Genomic DNA, 21,355 nt, shown 5'->3' on the forward strand with positions numbered 1-21,355 from the left:
GACACCAAAGCACTTAACCGAGTGTTCTCATCGAGTGAAGCTCCTAACGGGAGCAATTTGCTGCGCCCAAAAGCCACAAGTCAGGTGTTATTAGCTTGTTGTAATGCAAAACCTGTATGTTAAATTAAGTTAATAAACTGTATGAAAAAACTTTCGTTTGTTGGTCGAAAGTGTAGCAAAAATTAAATAAATGTTCTATTTCAATGGGTTTGGTAAATTGTAATTAATTTATTAAAGCAAACCATTTGAAAACTTCCGGCCAAGATAGTTACAAACAAATCTCAACATACAGTTACCTGTAGTTTGTTGCAAAACGAATTGTGTTTATTTAACCAACTAAAGAACGTAAAATTATTATATTTCTCTGCCAGTGCTGAACTTTGTAGTAAGCGTTTTGGCTCGATCCTTCCAATTGGCGAAGAAGAGGCCGGAACAACCACAACAAGGTTAGTGATGATCGGAGCCAAGTCCTTCAGGCAACCTGTCTCCACTACGAAACAATCGCCACCAACAAGGTAGGGCCCGAGTTGCAAAGCGGAGTAGGAATTTTCTTGTAAAATGCCTCGACACAAGCCCCACAGTGATTCGGTTAAAGATAGGGAAACAATTTCACCATTTGTTTGTGCTCTAAATTATGTATTAGGTAAGTATAAGAGGAAAATGGATTAACCTTTTGTTTGTGGTGGAGTTGGTACAATTTTGACAACTCGTTTTGTTAATGTAAAATAAAAGTGGTAGGATTCTAGACCACCGCCCTTTTTTACAAGACTATTGTTTTAATCAATACTTTATTATATAATCAACCAATCGATATTCATAAGTACCGCCGACGATTTTATTAACGGTGTTAACAACGGAATTGCCCGTATATACATAACACAGTGAAGCTCTAATTGTATTTTACTACAACGTATTTTTATTTGGGAAAACACAATACGACTTTAAAAGCAACAATACCTAAAGCATAAAAAATTATAAAACCACAGTAACAACACCAACGACATAATAAAGCTAAATACGCAGTAATGTCCAGTACAGAATTAGATCGAAATCGTACCCGAATAAGGCCAAATGGCTAAAATAACGCCTGGGGCGCCGCTGTTTTGGCACCGGATTTTTGGTCCTGTTTGGGGTTATTGTAGGTTAATTAGTGGGTTAGAAATGGTTTAGGGTTGAAATTATTACGGGAGTTAGAAAAATACTTAGGGGTGGGGTTTGGGGTTAGGTAAAGTGTTGTTTAGGACTGATTCTTACCATTTAGGTCTTATCAAGACGGATTTATTTATTTCGATTTAAACTTTTGACTACTATTAGGTATTAGTCCTATTTTATTCCTATTCCGAACTGTCTTTTAATCTGACGAAAATGTTGTTCTTATTTCGATCTTATGGCTGTTGTTATACTCGCTCAATATGATAAATGTATACGTCAGTTGTGCTGAGTAAGTTGGAATCGTAGGCACTTTCTTCTTGTTGTGGAGGTCCTGACGTCATGTTTTCTCCTGATGTCATGTTTTCGTAATCTCTTCTCTGCGATCTAGAGCCATGGCTTGGTTTAAAGAGGTAAGGACTGCCCAGTGATGGTACTTCGTAGATTCTGCGGTTAAAAAAGCGATACTTATCAGTTATTTTAAACATAAAAAATGAGGGCCGAACATAGATGAAGAAAGCAGCATTAATTTATTAGTTTAAAATTCGGGGAATGGTACCCCGACAGCCATTCCAGATTCACCGAATCTGTCGATCAAAATCGTTGATTAAAAAGCAGCTTCAGAAGGGCTAAATCACAGTTGTTGCACATACATGTGTGTGTATCTTTAGTTTCGGGAAATTCTTATAAATACCACCCTCAATAATGACATCTCATTTGTCAGAAACGATAGGGCGTTATTTTTCAAAATTATGGAAGATGTTTCATCTACACTAAAGAAACGTAGCTCAAACAAATATATCACCATTTATAAAGCCGTCTATAGTAATCAGAGCTTTTAGTTGAGGTATTTTAGTTTTGAGAACTTACCCATCATTTTCAACTTGACCGGGTTGATCGACTTCTTTGTTGAAACGAACTGAAGGATGAGTTTCTGTTAATAACATTAACAACCATTAATTTCTACAACAAACTGATTAAATGTATTATTTTGAAAATGTGATTCTAAACGAAGCCAAACAGTGCAATGATATGATTTGTTTAAAAAATATTAAAAAACAAATTCAACAATCCGACACTTAAAATAAATACTAAATCAAATAAAGGTTATTTTATTGAGTGCAGGTAGTGGCTTTAATCATGTCCCCACTAAAACTATACATTTTTCTCTTTTTTATGACTAAATACTTTTCTTTTTTGCTGCGACTAATTGTTTTATAGCGTAACGTTATGACGTCATGCTACAAAATTTTCATGCCTCCCACACGTTAATCCTGATGACTGGCCTTAGTCTTGATGCAGTGGTCGGCAAATTTTTTTTGTCTCGGCCTCTCTTTTGAGAGCTGTTAAAGCCTTGGTGCCCAAAAACTGCTAATCATAATGTAAAACATAGTATAAAATGAAGAATATACGAGCGAAGCGCGAAAAATTTTGCGTTTACGTATAATTAAAGTTGGCCAAAAATATAGTTCGACAGGTACTCTGGACCACTGGTCTGAACCACGCTGAGACAATATGAAGCTTGTAAGCCACACGAGCTTTTACGAGCTTTTAAGGCAGGGTTTCCCAAACTTTTTTGGACCACGGACCACTATTTGTGAATCTGTTTTTTCGCGGACCGCAATACAAAGCAAAAATAAATATAACCAAATTTTATATATTTACAAAACTGACAACATTAATATGACGGATGAGATTGCTGCCCTCTGCTTAAATGGTTAATTCATCATAAATTCAAAGCGCAACAAGTAAGATTTGCGACACTGGATAGCAAAAGATTTCGAAATCAATAAGTTGTGAATACCTGCGGCAATTTAATTATTTTTGAAAGAGTACACATAGCCTACTGTACAACAGGGGTCGGCAATTTTTTCTAGTCGAGGGCTAGAACCAAACTCAGAAAGGTATCTGCGGGCCGCACAAAATGTTAACTACGAATTATGTTATTAAAATGTTAGAACAACTGTTAATCAGACGGGCTTCGGATATGTTTTTGCACTTAAAATCGTGTTTAGTTACATTTAAGGAGGCAGTAAAGTGTTGGCGCAAAGCTGAACAAAAGGCGTTGGTTAGGTTCAAAATTCGAGACCACACGTCGTTATTCATTTTGAAAAGTGTAATAAAACCACTTTGCGAAAACGCGATAACCTTAATGGTTAATCTAGTTCAGTGTTTGTTAACGTACTGCATTTAAGTCCGGGTGCACCTGGCAAGCGGAGCGAGCGCGAATTTTTTTGGGGTATACCGACATTTCTTTCAAATTTCTTGCAAGTTTTTATTACATTTCAAAAATAAAAATTAAAAATGTATATTCATATTTTTGAACACGTTTTCCGTTTGTATGTGACGCACTTTGGCACTTTTAGTCTTCCACAGCGCAAGAAGCGCTAATCTTGTTCAAATGACAGCATCGTAACGTAAACAAACCTGATGTATAAAGATCGTTAACGCAAAGCGCGAAAATTGTTCGCACTTACATAGTTAAAATAGTCAAAAAGTATGAGAAATGGACTCGTGCCTAGTTTGTCAAAAGATAAATTACATTCCCGGGCCGTAGGTTGTGGACCCCTGATGTACAAAATATATGTGTAACTTTTAATTTCTTGTCATATCGCCACGGACCACCTGTGCAGTCGTCGCGGACCACCAGTGGTCCGCGGACCACAGTTTGGGAAACCCTGTTTTAAGGTATAATTAATCTATTCGTATCAAAATTAGTTAAACTGGTTTAAACTTATAGATTGCACCACATACAGAGTTTGAGGTGAAGGCATGAAACATTTTCTTAGCTTTGAATTGCAAATAATATATCATTACAACTTAATGGTGAATCTAGTTTTGAACAAAAATAAAACAAGCATTTTATGAGCTTAAATTGTAACTACTGTAGTGTCTTGTAGTATTTTTTACAACTGTAACTGTCAACTGACAAAATGGGAAAGTTAATTGCAAACCTTGTGCCATTTTGTAGTCATATATTTTAAACTGGAAAATGTCCCTTTGCTGTTGCTGGTATCTTGTCAGCCTTGTATGCATTCTGTATTAAAATACAATTTTCGGCTTGTTTTGTGTAGCTTTTACAACAATATTTTAGGCAGGGCTCAGAATCGGTTAAAAATAACCCGAGTCCGAGTCCGGCTAAATATGCGATTTTGTCGAGTCTCGAGACCAATTTATGTCACCAGAAATCCCCTTATTGTGTTGATATATCCACTACATGGTTGGAACATATCTACCATTTGCTAATCCACCTTTACAATTTACAAAACAATTTTAAAATTTGGTACTGCGAATACATACGTCGGACTCGGAGCTGCGTTCTTCATCGATGTTCGGCCCTTTATTTGTTATGTTTAAAATAACTGATATCGCTTTTTTAACCGCAGAATCTACGAAGTACCATCACTGGGCAGTCCTTACCTCTTTAAACCAAGCCATGGCTCTAGATCGCAGAGAAGAGATTACGAAACATGACATCAGGAGAAAACATGACGTCAGGACCTCCACAACAACAAGAAAGTGCCTATACGATTCCAACTTACTCAGCACAACTGACGTATACGACCGTGACTCAAAATTTATCTTATTCAGCGAGTATAACAACAGCCATAAGATCGAAATAAGAACAACATTTTCGTCAGATTAAAATACAGTTCGGAATAAGAATAAAATAGGACTACTACCTAATAGTAGTCAAAAGTTTAAATCGAAATAAATAAATCCGTCTGGATAAGACCTAAATGGTAAGAATCAGTCCTAAACAACACTTTACCTATAACCCCAAACCCCATCCCTAAGTATTTTTCTAACTCCCGTAATAATTTCAACCCTAAACCATTTCTAACCCACTAATTAACCTACAATAACCCTAAACAGGACCAAAAATCCGGTGCCAAAACAGCGGCGCCCCAGGCGTTATTTTAGCCATTTGGCCTTATTCGGGTACGATTTCGATCTTATTCTGTACTGGACATTACTGCGTATTTAGCTTTATTATGTCGTTGATGTTGTTACTGTGGTTTTATAATTTTTTATGCTTTAGGTATTGTTGCTTTTTAAGTCTTATTGTGTTTTCCCAAATAAAAATACGTTGTAGTAAAATACAATTAGAGCTTCACTGTGTTATGTATATACGGGCAATTCCGTTGTTAACACCGTTAATAAAATCGTCGGCGGTATTTATGAATATCGATTGGTTGATTATATAATAAAGTATTGATTAAAACAATAGTCTTGTAAAAAAGGGCGGTGGTCTAGAATCCTACCACTTTTATTTTACATTAACAAAACGAGTTGTCAAAATTGTACCAACTCCACCACAAACAAAAGGTTAATCCATTTTCCTCTTATACTCACCTAATACATAACCTACGAGCCCAAACAAATGGTGAAAGTGTTTACCTATCTTAAACCGAATCATTGTTGGGTTTTTGTTAAGGCATTTTACAAGAAAATTCCTACTCCGCTTTGCAACTCGGGCCCTACCTTGGTAGTGGCACTTGTTTCGTAGTGGGACAGGTTGCCTGAAGGACTTGACTCAGACCATCACTAACCTTGTTGTGGTTTTTCCGGCCTCTTCTTCGCCAATTGGAAGGATCGAGCCAAAACGCTTACTACAAGGATCAGCACTGGAGAAGTAAAATAATTTTACGTTCTTTCAGTTGGTTAAAAAAACACAATTCGTTTTGCAACAAACTACAGGTAACTGTATGTTGAGATTTGTTTGTAACTATCTTGGCTGGAAATTTTCAAATGGTTTGCTTTAATACGTTAATCACAATTTATCAAACCCATTGAAACAGAACATTTTATTTAATTTTTGCTACACTTTCGACCAACAAACGAAAGTTTTTTCATGCAGTTTATAATCTTAATTTAACAAACAGGTTTTGCATTAGAACAAGCTAGTAACACTTAACTTGTGGCTTTTGGGTGTGCAGCAAATTGCTCCCGTTAAGAGCTACACTGGATAGGAAATGGTAACTCACGTAAAAGTGCTTTGGTGTCACTTGTTGCTTGCTGACGGCGAATTAGGCTACACGCAGAAAATCTGGCATTGTCAGAAGAATAAATGATGAATACTGAATAAATTAACCACTAATAAATATTAAGAACGAATATTATCCCCGGGGATTTTTTTGTCAAAAATTCGAAAAATTAAAAAAAAATCGAAAAAACTTTAAAGTCGATTTTTGGCTTTATTTTAGGTGTTAGGTAGTTGAAACTTTACCATGTTGTTTCTACGCCAAAGGCGCATCTACACACAAAGTTTCACCCAAATCGGAGAAGGTCGATTTTTAAAAAATGCCAAAAATCGCGTTTTTTTGGATAATTTTTATAAAAAATGTACATTTTCTCGTTCATTATAAAGAATTGGACTATATAAGTATCACCGTTGGATTCATATTGTCGTAACGCATCTTCTGTAAAAATTTCAGCAAAATCGGAGCAGGTCGAAAATAATTCGAAATAAATCGCTGGTATATGCACGTCGAAATTCGCCAATTTTGCCCATTTAGCCCTATGTTATATGGTAGGAAATACTGATGATGTGAAATGCGCTATAATAAATAGTTAAGCGTTGTATCAAACAGACAAATCTCGATCTTATAACTATTTGTAGGCTGCGATAAGCTTCATATCGTAAACCTGTTATGAGTCGTTTTGGGAAAATTGTTGATTTTGAAAACCAACATAAGATGAACTGTATATATTCACCAGAAGTATTTTAATCACCAATCTTCAAAATCCACAAACGCTACCGTTTTTGAGAAAATCACATCAGAAAGGATAAATTATAATTTGCAGTTTCTCCAAGTGCGTTTGGACAAACTGCGAATATTTTGGCAAAAAAATATTTTTTTTTTCGTTACTATAAAACAAAATGTTCTTATTCTAAGATATTTTTTGTAAGTTTTTTTTTTTAATTGAAGTTCGTTTTTTTCGAAGATAATCTTTTAAGTTTCTTTAGCAGAGTTTTTTGGCGAGTTGTTATTTGTAGTCGCGATGTTTGTAGTAGTAGTATTCTTGCCACATCCAGAAGAAGATGTTCGTGGTGAACCAACACGGTCACGGTTTTCAATGATGTTCGTGGTGACCAAACACGGTTTTCCGTGATTTCTACTTGTTCCAATGCGCAGTCTTCTTCCAATCGACCAACGAAGTACAAACCATGGTTGAAGTTGCTTAACTTCCTAGATCGCACAAGCTCCTATAGCCCAAGGTTTAGGACTTAGCGATTTTGCGTCAACGTCCAAGCACCATTCGGCAGATCTTGAAGAAGACATCTCTAAACCTTAAATGTCGTTTTAAGTAATCCTCGATTAAACTTTCGTTTGTTGGTTTGCTACGAAGAGCTTCGTTTCTCAGTGTTCAAAACCAGACAGTGAGAATTCAAAGTTGTTATTTTCGTTTTTTATTTTTTTCGCATTTATATTTTTGCCGAAGCTGCTTTCACAGTTTGAAGCAAATGATGTCAGTTGACTAAAAAGTTAAAACAGACACTTTTAATTCCCCTTTTAAACGTTACTTTTGAAATCTACAATGTAATGGGATTCTTCTCTTCTTTAATTAATGCGTCGTATAATAACTTATGTTTGCCTTTTTTATTTCGTATTTTTTTTATCTAGTAAAATTGTACAAAAGCCAAACCAAGTTCGTTTATTTTTTATTGTCGGGCACCTAAGAAGCGGGTAAAAAATTATTTTTCGTTAACAAGTAATCTGCGTTAAAACTTTAGTTTGTTGGTTGATTCTCGGTAAAATATTAATTAAAATATCATTATCAAAATTACAAAGTTTTACGTAAGGGACACTGCAGTGTTTTTTTTTTTTAATTTTTATAACGCAAGTTAGGTTCAAAGTCAAGGAGAAGTATATATATATCAGGGAGTCGAACCGGAACCGAACCGGAACTTTATGAACCGGTTTTGGGTCAATTTTTTCCGAACCGTAACCGAACCTGAACCGTTTTTTATAAGATTTTAAGGAGCCGAACCGGAACTGAACCGAATAATTTGAAAGTACCTGAACCTTAACCGAACCCGAACCTGTAAATAAAAGCGGTTCGCTCCTGTATGACGTCACAACTTCTATTTTACAGAGTCAAGTTACGCCATATTCGAAATTTGATGAAAAAAATATGAATATTGAATAAAAAAATCGTTGATTTTTTATTTTTTAGATATTTCAATATTGAGTTGCTGTTTTTTTAATACATCACTTAACTTAGATTAAATGACTTACAATTCAAACATTATTCTCTACATTTATCGACCCACATTTTGATATTTAACGCAAATTATATTGTATCTGAACCGGAACTTTATGAACCGGTTTTGAAATAGCGATGGTCGAACCGGAGCTGAACCGGATTCCGAAAAAAATCCTTGAACCTGAACCGAACCTGAACCGAAAAAGTCAAACGGTTCGACTCCCTGATATATATATATATATATTTATTTTTTTTTATACTTATATATATATATATATATATATATATATATATTGGTCTATAGGCAAAAAACTAATTATACCGATATTTACAAAAAAATAAGAACGCTTTTTTTTTCTTTTTTTATGAGGTTTTGCGCGAACGCACACCCCGCTAACAGAAATTATACGGCCGAGTTACCCGCATTTGGGGTAATCGCAAGGGTCAGCCTTTTTTTAATCGCGCCTCAGATAAACCTCATCAGCTACGATATCGCCACTGCGCAAAGTCTTATTTTTTAAAAACACAAAAGCAAAAGCTACAATTCTACGATAAATTAGTGTTATTGCCTTGGTTATAGTTTCTTTCTGGGTTTGTGGTGCTTTGGTTTACTTGGACTTCCGACTTGTAATTCAGTTGGCCTATTTACTATTGGCTTCTCTTTTTTTAGGTTGGATGTCGCTTCGTTAACCCGTATATTTTGGTGGTTTTTCGCTTGTATGTTGTTGTCCTGGTGAAGTCTTTTGTTGGGTTCAGTCAGTGCTTGAGGGTCCTTTTTGTCGTTACATTATCTTCTAAGCTTCTAAGTAAAGGCCTACTCTTTTTCCAAAGTTACCAAAATAAATTATTTATTGAAGACAAATTACCTCTGCAGAAATATTGTAATGTCGTCACGTTGAATCTAAAAAAACAGTAAATACAGATAATCAAACATACAAAAGAGAGATAAAATGAAAGTCGTATCTTCAGAGACTTGGCAGCCCGGTGTTTCGTCATCTATTTGCCTTTATATTTTTTATGATAATTCAAGAAGGATTTCTTTTACATCTATCCTTGTGGTAGCTTCCGTATTTTTTTGACAAAATTGTCAGATATAAATTGTTTATGTTTTTTTTGGTATCATTATATCAACTATGCCTCTTTCAACGCTAAAACGTTTGATATCAACACCAAATTAAGATAGCAATAAGGATTGAAATGAAAAATGTAATGATGAAGTAATAAGGTGTAGTTATTGCGCAATAAGCTTTGGTCATACTTAGAAGATTATCCTAAAGTTTACTGCAAAATACCTGTAACTTATTAGGCTACTTAATCAATAGAAAATTAGGAAATATTTAGTAAACGGACCCATAAGTAGTAAAGGGAGGTTTCAACAAGAGAAGGATCTTTTTATATATATATATATATATATATATATATATTTGTTTCAACATATTATTTTTTAACATAAATGTAAACTTATCTTCCACTGGGATGTTACTTGTACATTTGTCAGCCTCGAGTTCTGGTAGGTTGTGTTGCCAACAATTCGTTTCCTCTTCCCGGCACGATAGTAGAAATTCGGTGCTCGAGAACGTGTTGTAATACCAACCATTATTATTGGAGTTCAAAAGTATATGATAAATGTTTGAAGATATCTTATCTTCTGCTTATTACAATCTGCCATGCTTTTTTTGAATACAGAGTTACATATGGTAATGGAGTTTGGATATATCGGTACAAAGGGCGTTTCGTCCAACTCTGCTGGCAAGGCTGCAGTAAGTTTATTATAAGTAATAAAATCCATATTTTTTGTCGCAGATACCGTCGTTGTCAATAAGGTCTCCCGATTCGGTTAATACAGCTGATACAAAAGTTTCCAATACAAAGGACGATGTCTGGTTTTTAAATTTTTGGATAACCTTGATTATGTTTTCATTATCCTCTTTAAAATTTGTGATCTATTTTGTAAATCAAAATCGGTATAACTAAACTTTTAAAATTTGTAAGTTTTCCTCAGAGGGTCAAGATATTGAAGATGGAATCGATTTTTGATAACGTATCAGGAAAATGTTAATCTTTGAGCGTATTTGCATCGTAATCAAATTTATTGGGATATAAACTTCAAGATATCTAAAGGAGAGGTCGGGCCACAACAGATCATTATTGTCTAATGGCTTTGTTACGGAGTTCTTATCATAGCATGCAATCAATTTATGTATGTTAAATCCTGTTTGTTGTATCGTGGCGTCCCCTAGCCGGGGCGTGAATGGTTAGCAATGTGGGCGGACTCAATGAGAAATATATATTTACAGTCAAAATTTGGAAACACGAATATATTTTTCAAACTAATATTTGCCGCGTTTGAAGCATAATAAGTTTTTTAGACCAACTTAATTGTTGTTCACTGAAAAACATCTTGTTTTGCTAATTCTTATATATAGTTACAGTGGCACGAATACTGAAGGATACTTCCTATGCTATTTTGTTTGTGGGTACAAAATGACTTGACTGGGACTCAAAATGACTTGTTTACAACACTACCAGTTTGACAAGGCAATATTTGCAATTTTTCGCACCTTTACAAAACGCGACAGATATGTTTTTATTGCTAAAAAGGCATTATTACCTGTTCGCTACCTACACAAAACACAACTGGCAAGTTTGGTCGTTACAAAGCGGCTATAATCTCTTCCCTGCACCAAATGCTGCAACTTCAAAGGGAGCGTCCAAGACGGCAACAAAAATACAAGTTGTTTCAAAATACGCTAATGTTTCAAGAAACGTAAAGTTAATAAACAAGAAAAATGTGAGGTGGTTGTTGTGCGACAGAAGCCTATACAAAAATACGACAAACATAAAATTGTTTGGTACTTCTCGGTTCTTATTACTTTAAGAGTCGTTCTTACGAATGCATGGGTGTGTAGCTTGTGTTCCGTACAAACAGCATTAGGCCTAGTAAGCTCCAGTCTAGAGTTTTCAACTATCGATATAATCTTTATCAGTGGAATCATTTTAGGTGTATTCACTTGATGTTTCCATATAAAAGATAGTGCTATCACGTTTGCTCATTAACTAAACAAAAACGATAAACTGCGAATTATACGACACTTTTTTATCTAATAACAATTCATACTTTAACAGTAATTTTTTTTACTAAATTTCGAATGCAGTAGGCAGCTTAAAAAGCAATGACAGAGATGCTTAAATTTCGGTTATGTTCTTAACATTATTTAGAATTTATGTTGGTAAAAATAAATAGGGTAAAAATCTGAATGTGGCAAAGGGCAAAATTATAGCAAAAGTTGCAAATGATAAAACTTATATAATCTGATATCAGCTAGAATCTTTCTTCTGTTGGGATTTAAGCGACCGTCCGTAGATGGAATCTAAGCCCAACCCTGTTAAAAAAACGAAAATAATTTTGTGACGAAATTAAAACACAATTTATTATAGGGTTAAATAAATACTATCTATTCTAACATCTAGATATTCTAAATTATTTTTAAGGTGCGCATCTACAAGGTAATAAAAACATTATTATAGGGTTAAATAAATACTAACTATTTATTTTTATAAATAAACAAAGATCTAAAACCTAAATGTTTCAAACTAATTTCAAGGTGTCCGTCTACAAAGTGACAGAGATTAATAAAATAAGGTTTCAAGAAAAATAATAACACACAAATAGTGTCTTACCTGCGAAAACGAGGAAAGTGCTCAACCATTGGCGAGTGCTTAGCGGATTTTGAAAAATAATGACAGAGCACAAGACAGTGAAAAACTTGCGAGTCGTAGTAATCACGGAACAGGTTAAAGGTCCGAACGTAACAACCTGAAAAAAAAAGTTGACATTTCGTGCTACTGCTGACAAAATTATGGAACGCAACATGGCAAACCAGGTAAGTGGTTATGAACCCAAACTTATTTTACATTTCAAAAAAAAAAATCACAAAATTTCTCCACTTACCTGGTTTGCCATGTTGCGTTCCATAATTTTGTGATTTTTTTTTTTTGAAATGTAAAATAAGTTTGGGTTCATAACAACAACACATGATCCGAACAAAACCACAAAGGTTGTATAAAAGATCTAAAACAACTTTATTTAACAAAAGCAGAATACTATATAGTTACGCAAAAAAGCATCATCAGTTCTGCTAATTTCTTATTCAAATAGACTCTTTTTTGCGTAACTATATAGTATTCTGCTTTTGTTAAATAAAGTTGTTTTAGATCTTATTTACAACCTTTGTGGTTTTGTTCGATCATATGATATGGAAAAAAGATCAACAACTAGAAATGTCGGAGCAGGCTTAGATCCCGATATTAACAAAAATAAGAATAATAATAATATTATTATTGTTTCATCAACAAGAACAACACAGGATTTGTTTGATTGAAATTGACAGTAGAGTGTGGGTTTAATTTGTATTTTCTTCTTTTACTTGAACTTACAACAAAAATTGAACCGTAATACAGAAATGACAAACTACCATTTTTAAAAAAAATTAATTCTCTTTGTTTAAAATAATATCTATTTTTTTTTCAACAAAGGCATTTAAAGGAGCAACCCAACAGAAGAGTGAGATTCCCAAAAATTCAACACTTACAGTTAAAAATATGTAATGCTGTCCAAAGGCGGAGCAGACGCTGAACATTGCCAAATATGTAAGCACTTCGGGGTGCAAAATAACAAACTTCAGAAACAGGATGCCCTGACCGGTTGCTACAAGGCCTTAAAAGAAAATATAGGATTAAAACAGAACTTTACATAGATGCAAGTTTTTTCCTTTAAATGTGTTGTGATTGCCTAGCACAGAAGTTATTAAACTGGGGTCCATGGACCCCTTTGGTGTCCATGAACTAGATTTGGGGGTCCATAAAGGCCTAAGGAAAATAGTAGTGTATATTTTAAAAGTAACCCATTTTTAAAATAAGTTTAATTAAAAATAAAACGTTTTGCAGTGAATGAAGACTACATTCAATTTTCATATTTTTTGGACAGAAATCAGTAAATTTTAAAGTCTATTGGTATTGTGACGTCATTTTTGATAATTTCTTACAAATCGTAGCCCACGCGAAGCCAAAAAAAATATTAAGGGTCTGCTGTAAACAAAGTTTAAGAACCCATGGACTAGCATGTTCACCAAACAAAAACATGCTTGTGACAATGCGCCACTACAATAAAGTAAACCCGCATAAGTACCTAAACGGAAGATATGTTTGTTTTAGGTTTTAAAGAACAGTTGGTACTTAAACTGCTTTTCATAGTTTAAGGTGTTAATGTTGTGCTGAGAGATATTGTTTACAGTAACTGCCAGGTAAAAATAGTAAATATATTCTTTTGAAAACTCTTTAATCAACATACCAATGCCTAGAAGAAGACATGACCACAAGTTGATGTTGTACATCATGTGGTGGTGATTGGTTTGATAAGACGCTCGCATTCGCTCTTGCGTCACCCCGGTGAAACCATCCAGCGATAATGACACAAGCTGAATTAGAGATAAAACATTTACTTTAAGAATTGAGCCTATGGTCAACATGGTATTTTACTTGAAACTAAAATAAGAAATCAAAATAGGAAGGTATGACATTCTTTTGAAGCCTTAGAAATATGCATACAATTTACTGAGGTGAATCATTTTTGTTCACCACAAGAGGTATAACTTCTTGGCTCAAATAAAATTCATTAAAACACCTGCAAAACTGGCCTGTACTTTTTACATAAAAATAAAACATCATTGTTTAATTTACAATTAAAAAAATAATATATATATATATCTATACATATAAATGTTGAATTACCAATAAAATTTCGCCGAAACCAATCGAAAGCAGGTGATCAGAAACATCAACAGCACTGTCGGCATGCTTGTCTTTGTAAATAAACCCAGCTACTCCAGTCACGATCATCACAATGAACAAATACTTGGCAAGTGGATAGCGCTTGTGGGCAAATAAAACCCCAAGAATCATGACCGGTATGGGCTTGCATGCCTTGCCGATTACCTGGAAGTGAAGTTGGTTTAAAAATAAGCGATCTGGTGAATTATGTTACAACAACTAGCAAGGTGCTTAGGATTTGCTTTATAACTTCAGAATTAAACAATACGTGTCTTTTTCTTAAACTATTATCATGCTCTATGTGGAATGTTTTATGTTGGTAATGTTTTTAAACTGTTTAACTAACCAATATTGTTTTTGAAAAATGTTTTAAAATTAATACCATTTGGTTTGAAAGTTTAGTGAAAAAATATGGTTAAGTGCCCATTGCCAAATACTAAAGGTTTAGGCCTACGATTTACCCAATAACTTTATAATAAATTTGTTATGTTAAACTAACCATTTCCATTCTTGAAAAATTTTTTCAAAAAAATATTACTACCTGGTTCTATTTGTTACATTCCTAAAGTTAAATTAAACCAACCATTTGCATTGTGGTAGAGACTAGGTTTACATGTTATTTATTTTGTTTTTACAAAACCATAGATCAAATTCAGAATATAACTAAAACACTGCTTTGAGCTGATTGGCAAGTAACTAAATAATTATTAAATAACACTTAGACAGCAAGACATAATTACGTAAACTACTGCTTAAAAAAAATAATAGTTCATTTACTTGAGTAGGATAACTGATGTACAGCAGCGCCTGGTTACTTGCCACCATTGCACCCATGTAGCAAAATGCACATAATGCATATAAAAGTTTGGGTGTCCTGTCTGGCTCAGGTTTCGTATAAGACATTACTGCAGAAATAATTTTAGCAGTTAGAAAAACAAATAACACAGCAAATGTTTTGTCAAACAGCCTACTGAAAGCTATTAAAAAATGAAAACAGAACTATAAAAACATATGGTTTACTAACTCGACAACATAAAAAAGAAACATGCCAACATTGTTTTAAAACATGAACTTGATTATAAATATAAAATATTTGCAAGAAAATATTTTTTTTAAAGTTACTTTTTAGAGAAAGGATTTATTGTTAGAATCCATATATCACTTGACAAAATACTTGCGTGATTTTGTATAAATAAATAATTAATTAATTAGATATACAGAACTTACTTCCTTTGGAAAACACGGCATTCAATACACACTGAACAAAAACAAGTGCCTGTGCAAATACAAAGCGATCTCTGCCATAATCTCCCTTCGTTCTGCAAAACAAAGTTTGTATTATAAAAATGTAAAAGAACACAGGTTTCATATAAGCGTGGTTTAACTTACAAACGCTCTTGGGAAATGCCAAGCAGAAGGTAGCAAACAATTATGCCACATGTACAAGTGATCAACTGCTTGGTTTGATTGTACTTGGGAGGAAAGTCAGACATTGAGCTGACAATTTTTTTAACTGAAAGGAATTGTTTTTGTCAGGGGAAACCTTCGATTTTTTTAAATTTAATGCAAGGCTTTATTATTAGCTATCAGCACCATCACCTGAATAAGTATATTAACAAAACACATCATATTTATATCAATTGGTGTGTGTGTGTGTGTGTGTGTGTCTGTGTTTAAATTAAAATGATTTACTGCAGATGGCATTACTAGCAGAATTCTGTTGCAACTTTAGTTTTGGCACTATTACAGTACTAATTAAATACTTATAATACCTTTTAAACTTATATATATGTTCAGGGTTTATTCTACTTACGAAAAAAGAATCTAGATTTTTCGCAACATCTATTTAACAACTCGGAGCTTGTCTAGAATCCTACCACATTTCTGTCTGAGGGTATATATTGCTAATATTACTTGGGTTAGGGTGGGTCAAACTATTTTTATATTTATTTTCCATATTTTTGTCATTTTAAATTTGACAACTCGTTCCACTACTGTAAAATTACAAAGAGGGTATTCACCCAGATAAGTAGTTTAAATCTACATATAATCTTGCTGTTGTGTAACATTTTTAAAGAAATCTGATTGGGTAGACATACAGTATCTGTGCATGGACCAGCAAGAAATATTATAGTCACTTTAACCCATATGTAAGGTGTACAGCATTGCGACTAACACACCAAAAATACCAGAGGCTTTTTACCAGGCTAGCAAAGTATTTTAAATCGACTTCCGAAAAAAAAATCATTAAAATTACGCAAACTTGGAAAATGTGATCTAATACTACCACCACACAACCGCTAACCCAAATCAATATATAAACACGTATTGGTGCAAGCGTAAAAAAGCAGCGACCCGGTCAAACCAAATAGACACTTAAACTTTCAAACAGAAGTGTTAGAATTATAGACCGGCGCCATAAGATTACCTAAAGCGATGCGAAAAAACTGCCAATTAATTTAATTTACCGTAATACCTAAAGCCGACCGGAAAAGCAACTAGTGCCTGTATAAGAAACGACAACCTTAGTTCGTTCAGTAAACAACTGCTGCTGTCATAAATACTCTTAAGCATGTGGATTTGTGTACATGTACAAAACCACTCAAGCGCGTCAAGCCTACGTTGCGCATGTTGTTCGGCCATGCGTGACCGTTGACCTCACAATACGTGGCTAAATTTGACAGCTGATTCCGATTAGCTTGTTACCTCACAACCTAGTCTTAAGGCGTACTTACATTTCTTCTTGGAGTATTCCATACAACAGATAGAAAACAAATATCCCGCAGGCGTAGGTCACCACCTTTCTGCCTTCTTCAGTTTGGGCCGACTTGGCGTTACAGCCTAAAAATTGGCAGATTCCGCTAAGTCGAAATTCGTACGACGGGGATGCCTCCTGGGGCACAAGACGGAGGCCCTTCTCAACTTCATTCATACTAGCCTTATATGGGAAGGCCACATTGTCAGAATCTGTGTCGCCCGACGTGTCTAGCTCTGAAGCAATTTCTATTTGTTCTACTTTCGCAGGCATTCCAAGGGGTAATAATCTACCAAAAGAACAAATATAGGCGTTAACTTAGCGAATGTTGACCAAGGAAAAGTCGATTCGAATGAAAAGCTGCCGCACCATACAAAACTGGTTGTGCCCTGCGGCTTTGCTTACAACAGTTATACGTCGGTGGGGAGTACGTACAGTTGTACACTCGTACAGCTTTATACACAGCGACGGTGCAATATTAGAGCAACGCGAACACAATGGCATAATCACAACGAAATTGCCATGGCAGGTCACACAAGTACTGCGGGTGGCCAATGTAGTGTTTGTATGAGTCTGTTGTTCGTGCCAAAAAATCGTGACAACCGGCAATTGTGCGTAATTATCTTAAGGCGAGGACAGCTGACTGAATTTAGGTCATCTCTTACTATGCGTTGCGTAGTACTAATAAAGCTCAGCGTTGTACTCAAGCTTCCTAAGGTTATTTTGTAATAGCGCGAATGGTGGAGTAGGGTATATTCAATTTTCTAGGTAGGCTAAAACAGTTGTATCATGCGCGTAAGTCTAGCTAGGTAGGTTATTTATGCTTAGCACCTGTCAATGTTGCTACATTGTCCATTGATCGACAAGACAACTCCCAATATGAGTAAAATCTCTCTGCGGCATTAAATTATAAGCAAAAACCTGTAACACATTGCATAGAATAAGCTTCACAGGTTTTCAATATGTTAACAACGAAAATTTAAACAGTATAAACGCCGCGGGCGAACGCACAAAAACAATATAAAGTCTACATAGAGCGAAACACGTTTACAACCTGCTTTGTGTTTGAACACAATACGTCGGCTTACTTTTTCGAGTGCAACTCGTTCGGAGCGAAAGCGAACGACACATTTCGAGCGGAAGGCTAAATGTATACAAGAACTCGTTGAGTCATGTATCGCATACAGACCAACACCGAACAGAAAATACGATGATAAAACTCGCGATATGGTTCCACACTTTAGTTAAAAAGGCTGCACTTTACAAGAACTCTAACTGTCGCTTCGCGCCAAAATTTACTTCCTATTTTAGTATGTCAGGTCATTATTATGCTGCCTCGCATCACTATTCTGCCAAAAATATTTGTCCTAATGTCTCCTATTTTGTACCAACATTTCTAAATTACCTATAGTAACCCCTATTAAAACTACATTCCCTCGTAAGTGTTGTTTATTATTCAGTAGCCCTACTTAATTTTTTTCATTATTCCTAGCTAAAAATCTGGTTCCCGGTTCCTAAAAGGATTTTTGTATTTTTAAATTGTTTGAGTGCTTTATATTAGTTTGAATCTATAATTGCGGTTTTATCGAAAATGTTACCCTGTCCAACGAAATTTTAAGTCATCCAATGGGAACAAACAACTCGAATTCAGCCTATTTGGTCGTAAACGACTATAGAATTCCGTAAATAAATTTCTAATTTATAATGCGTAAAAATAAAATGCTGTAAATCTAGTTCTAATCTAATAAAAAAAAATTAGTTGTCAAATTCTGACTTTACGGAATAAAATTTGCGCACCAAATAAATATATTTGGATTAATTGCTCTCCAAAAAAATTGTCGGGCGTTAGCCGCCTGGAACGTTTGTTTTAGCAGTTTGTTTGTACCGTGCTGACGACATTTGATTCACAGAGACTTAAATCAAACTTCGTGTGTTTCTCTTACAATCGATGTTATTAATAGTTGTAACACTCATGTAAACGTGCGTTACGCTTAAACTATAAAGCACAAGTACAAATAAATTAAACTTTGTTATAGTCGTTGGTTAACAAACTTATAGCATGGTCATTAACAAATTTTAAAGTTTCTGTTCATTTCAAAATCTGTTTTCGTAAACATAAGTGTTAATCTCAATATCGCAAAACAACAACAACAATAACAACAATAACAAAGTTATGAAAATAAACATATGTAATTTTGAACTTTGGCGTATGTTGGTTAATATTTATGAATTGATTTTCCCCAATTTTTGCGAAGGAATATGACTTGACTTACGTTAGGTGGCGGTAGCAAACCGTAAAAACATGTAATGAGTGAAGTTTTGTTCGGCGTATTAAAAAGCATAAATAATACAAAGTACAAATGATATCCCCAAGGGGCAATTTTTTCGTGAGACTAGTTGAATATTATTTAAAGATTTAAAATACCTTTTTAACACCATTTAACAAACAGCAAAGTTATTTTAACTCCACGTAGGCTACTCGTTGTTTCACTGTCTTTTCGTTATAGGCTTCAACCGCTTTGTGCAACAGAAGCTATAACAAAATACTTCAAACGTGAAACCTTCAAGAAGCCGCTGTTTGTGATTTACAGTGTTGTTTTTTATCTGAATGCAAGCAAAAAACACAAAAATTGATTTCGCAACAACAAAATAAAATCTTTACAAATTGTTTTAAAACTTTTCTATTCAGCGCTGCTGACCAATTTAACATTATACTTATTACCTAGTCGCCCCAGAGGTTTTAGCGTTTCAATAGCTACATCATCCTGCAATTATGTCAGATAACAACACAAGGCCTATTTTTGGCCAATACTAGACAAAATATTTGCTTCAATCCAGACCAATTCACGTATTATTCAGAAATATTCAACAGTTTTAATAAATAAGGAATTCACTAAAAATCGACCCGATTATATTTGTAATGTAGAATTGTGGCAGTATGTCGGAAAGAAAGTCATTTTCTATTTTTAATTTTACTTTATTTGGAAATACCGTGTTGGTGATAAATTAGGGTTGCCAAATTTGATAACGCACATTCCCCAAATCTTGTGTTTCTCGTGAATACAAATCTTAATACAGTAGCCCTACAAAATTTTGAATAATATTCTAATTTTAAACAATTTCGGAGACGATGTTTGTAACGGTAGTACCAAAATATTTCAATTGCCGGACATTTGAGCATGTTTTAGCGATTTAATTTGACGCACAATTCAAAATTCAATACCCTGTCAGATTATGAGCGTCAGTTTCTCGCCAACTGCGCAGACATTATGAACGCATTTTAGCTTCTTGTAGTTGATATTCGCGTGACGTCACGAGTCTGCATGGGGCCTTTTCTCAAAAAAATGGATGTAAAATCGTTTTAAAGCGTCATTATGAATAGGACTGATAGGCGAAAGATGCGTCATAATAAAAAAATGTACGAAATTTCGGGATGGGATGGATTAAAAGGTTTAGTTAGTATTTCTCCTATATAGTTTAAGCCTTTGTTTGTAAAATGGCTTTGTTTGTAAATGCAGATCTTTAACGAACCTTGAGTATTTGAAAGCCTTAGCACTGCTTTCATGAAAATAACATATAGTTAAAGATATCGTTATTAGCGGTGATTGAAACCATACGATATTTGATCAAGTTACACAAACAAATTGGCTATGCACGACACTGCATGTGTATTCTTTTTACAGCTCTTGTTGTATCTGTTAACACAGTTTTGACACCCTTGAAAGGCAATCCAAAACTGTTTCAAGTAGAACCAATTAAGGTAGTCTGCGCAGTCATCGCAAAAGATAACAATGTTAAACATCCGTGGTTTTGTATATAAATACGATTTTTGCGATTGTGTTTTCGTTTTTCTTGAAAACGCAGAGTTCCTGTTCCTCGAACATGAAAGATATTACGACAAAATTATGTTGGGATTCCAAGCGGCTCATTACATGTGCGGCAAAATTTTTTCTGCCTTTTATGGCAAGGTTTGTTTCAAGCTCGCGTCCTAAATTGTGGCCGAACTATAAGTACGACAATTAAACTTAAGTTTTTTCTGGAGTCAAATAATTGTTATTACTTCGGATCGCCGTCAAGAATGTATAGACATAAATAAACCGATAATGTGTTTACGTCATAAATTTCCTTTTAAGAACCAACCAGCCAAACATTTTTCAAGTTACAAATGCCTTAGCTTCAAAACAGTAATGCGCTGAGCCACGAAAAAATCTTAACCCCCGTATTTCTGTTTATTACTTTTACGGGCAAACCAACGATATGATCAATATATTGGTCACGTTTTGGTCAATGTGTTGTGCACCATCGGGTAAGTTATGAGGAGAAAGTCGACCAAAGCCTAACAGATTTATTGTAACATTTTGTTGGAAACTTATACCTGAGCGCATTATATTGCCCACACCATCACCCTAC

The 21,355-nt window shown here is 34.6% G+C and overlaps 1 protein-coding gene across 2 annotated transcripts; it reads right to left on the minus strand.

The window, feature by feature from the left end:
• Positions 1-10,882: 10,882 nt before the first annotated feature.
• On the minus strand, positions 10,883-17,233 carry LOC146145295 (solute carrier family 35 member B1-like). Of its 2 annotated transcripts, none has more exons than XM_083389507.1 (8): positions 16,926-17,233; positions 15,418-15,509; positions 14,968-15,095; positions 14,152-14,355; positions 13,712-13,838; positions 12,954-13,078; positions 12,043-12,178; positions 10,883-11,744 (listed from the first exon to the last, which is right to left on the minus strand). In XM_083389507.1, exons 1-8 carry the CDS (start codon positions 17,216-17,218, stop codon positions 11,680-11,682), a joined length of 1,170 nt encoding a protein of 389 aa, XP_083245633.1. In that variant the 5' UTR covers positions 17,219-17,233; the 3' UTR covers positions 10,883-11,679. The 2 variants fall into 2 exon arrangements, with proteins under 2 accessions (XP_083245633.1, XP_083245634.1); XM_083389508.1 differs by lacking the exon at positions 16,926-17,233 and adding an exon at positions 15,580-16,676.
• Between the last annotated feature and the right edge of the window lie 4,122 nt (positions 17,234-21,355).

This window comes from Ascidiella aspersa, chromosome 5 (assembly GCF_963924565.1).
Source record: "Ascidiella aspersa chromosome 5, kaAscAspe10.2, whole genome shotgun sequence".
Taxonomy (NCBI): Eukaryota; Metazoa; Chordata; class Ascidiacea; order Phlebobranchia; family Ascidiidae; genus Ascidiella; species Ascidiella aspersa.

Coding starts and splice junctions, on each gene's coding strand:
- LOC146145295 (XM_083389507.1), bottom strand. CDS start 17,218: ATGCCTGCGAAAGTAGAACAAATAGAAATTGCTTCAGAGCTAGACACG. Junction 15,096..15,417: donor TGCCGTGTTTTCCAAAGGAA/GTAAGTTCTGTA, acceptor TTATTTCTGCAG/TAATGTCTTATACGAAACCT. Junction 13,079..13,711: donor ATGTCTTCTTCTAGGCATTG/GTATGTTGATTA, acceptor TTTTCTTTTAAG/GCCTTGTAGCAACCGGTCAG.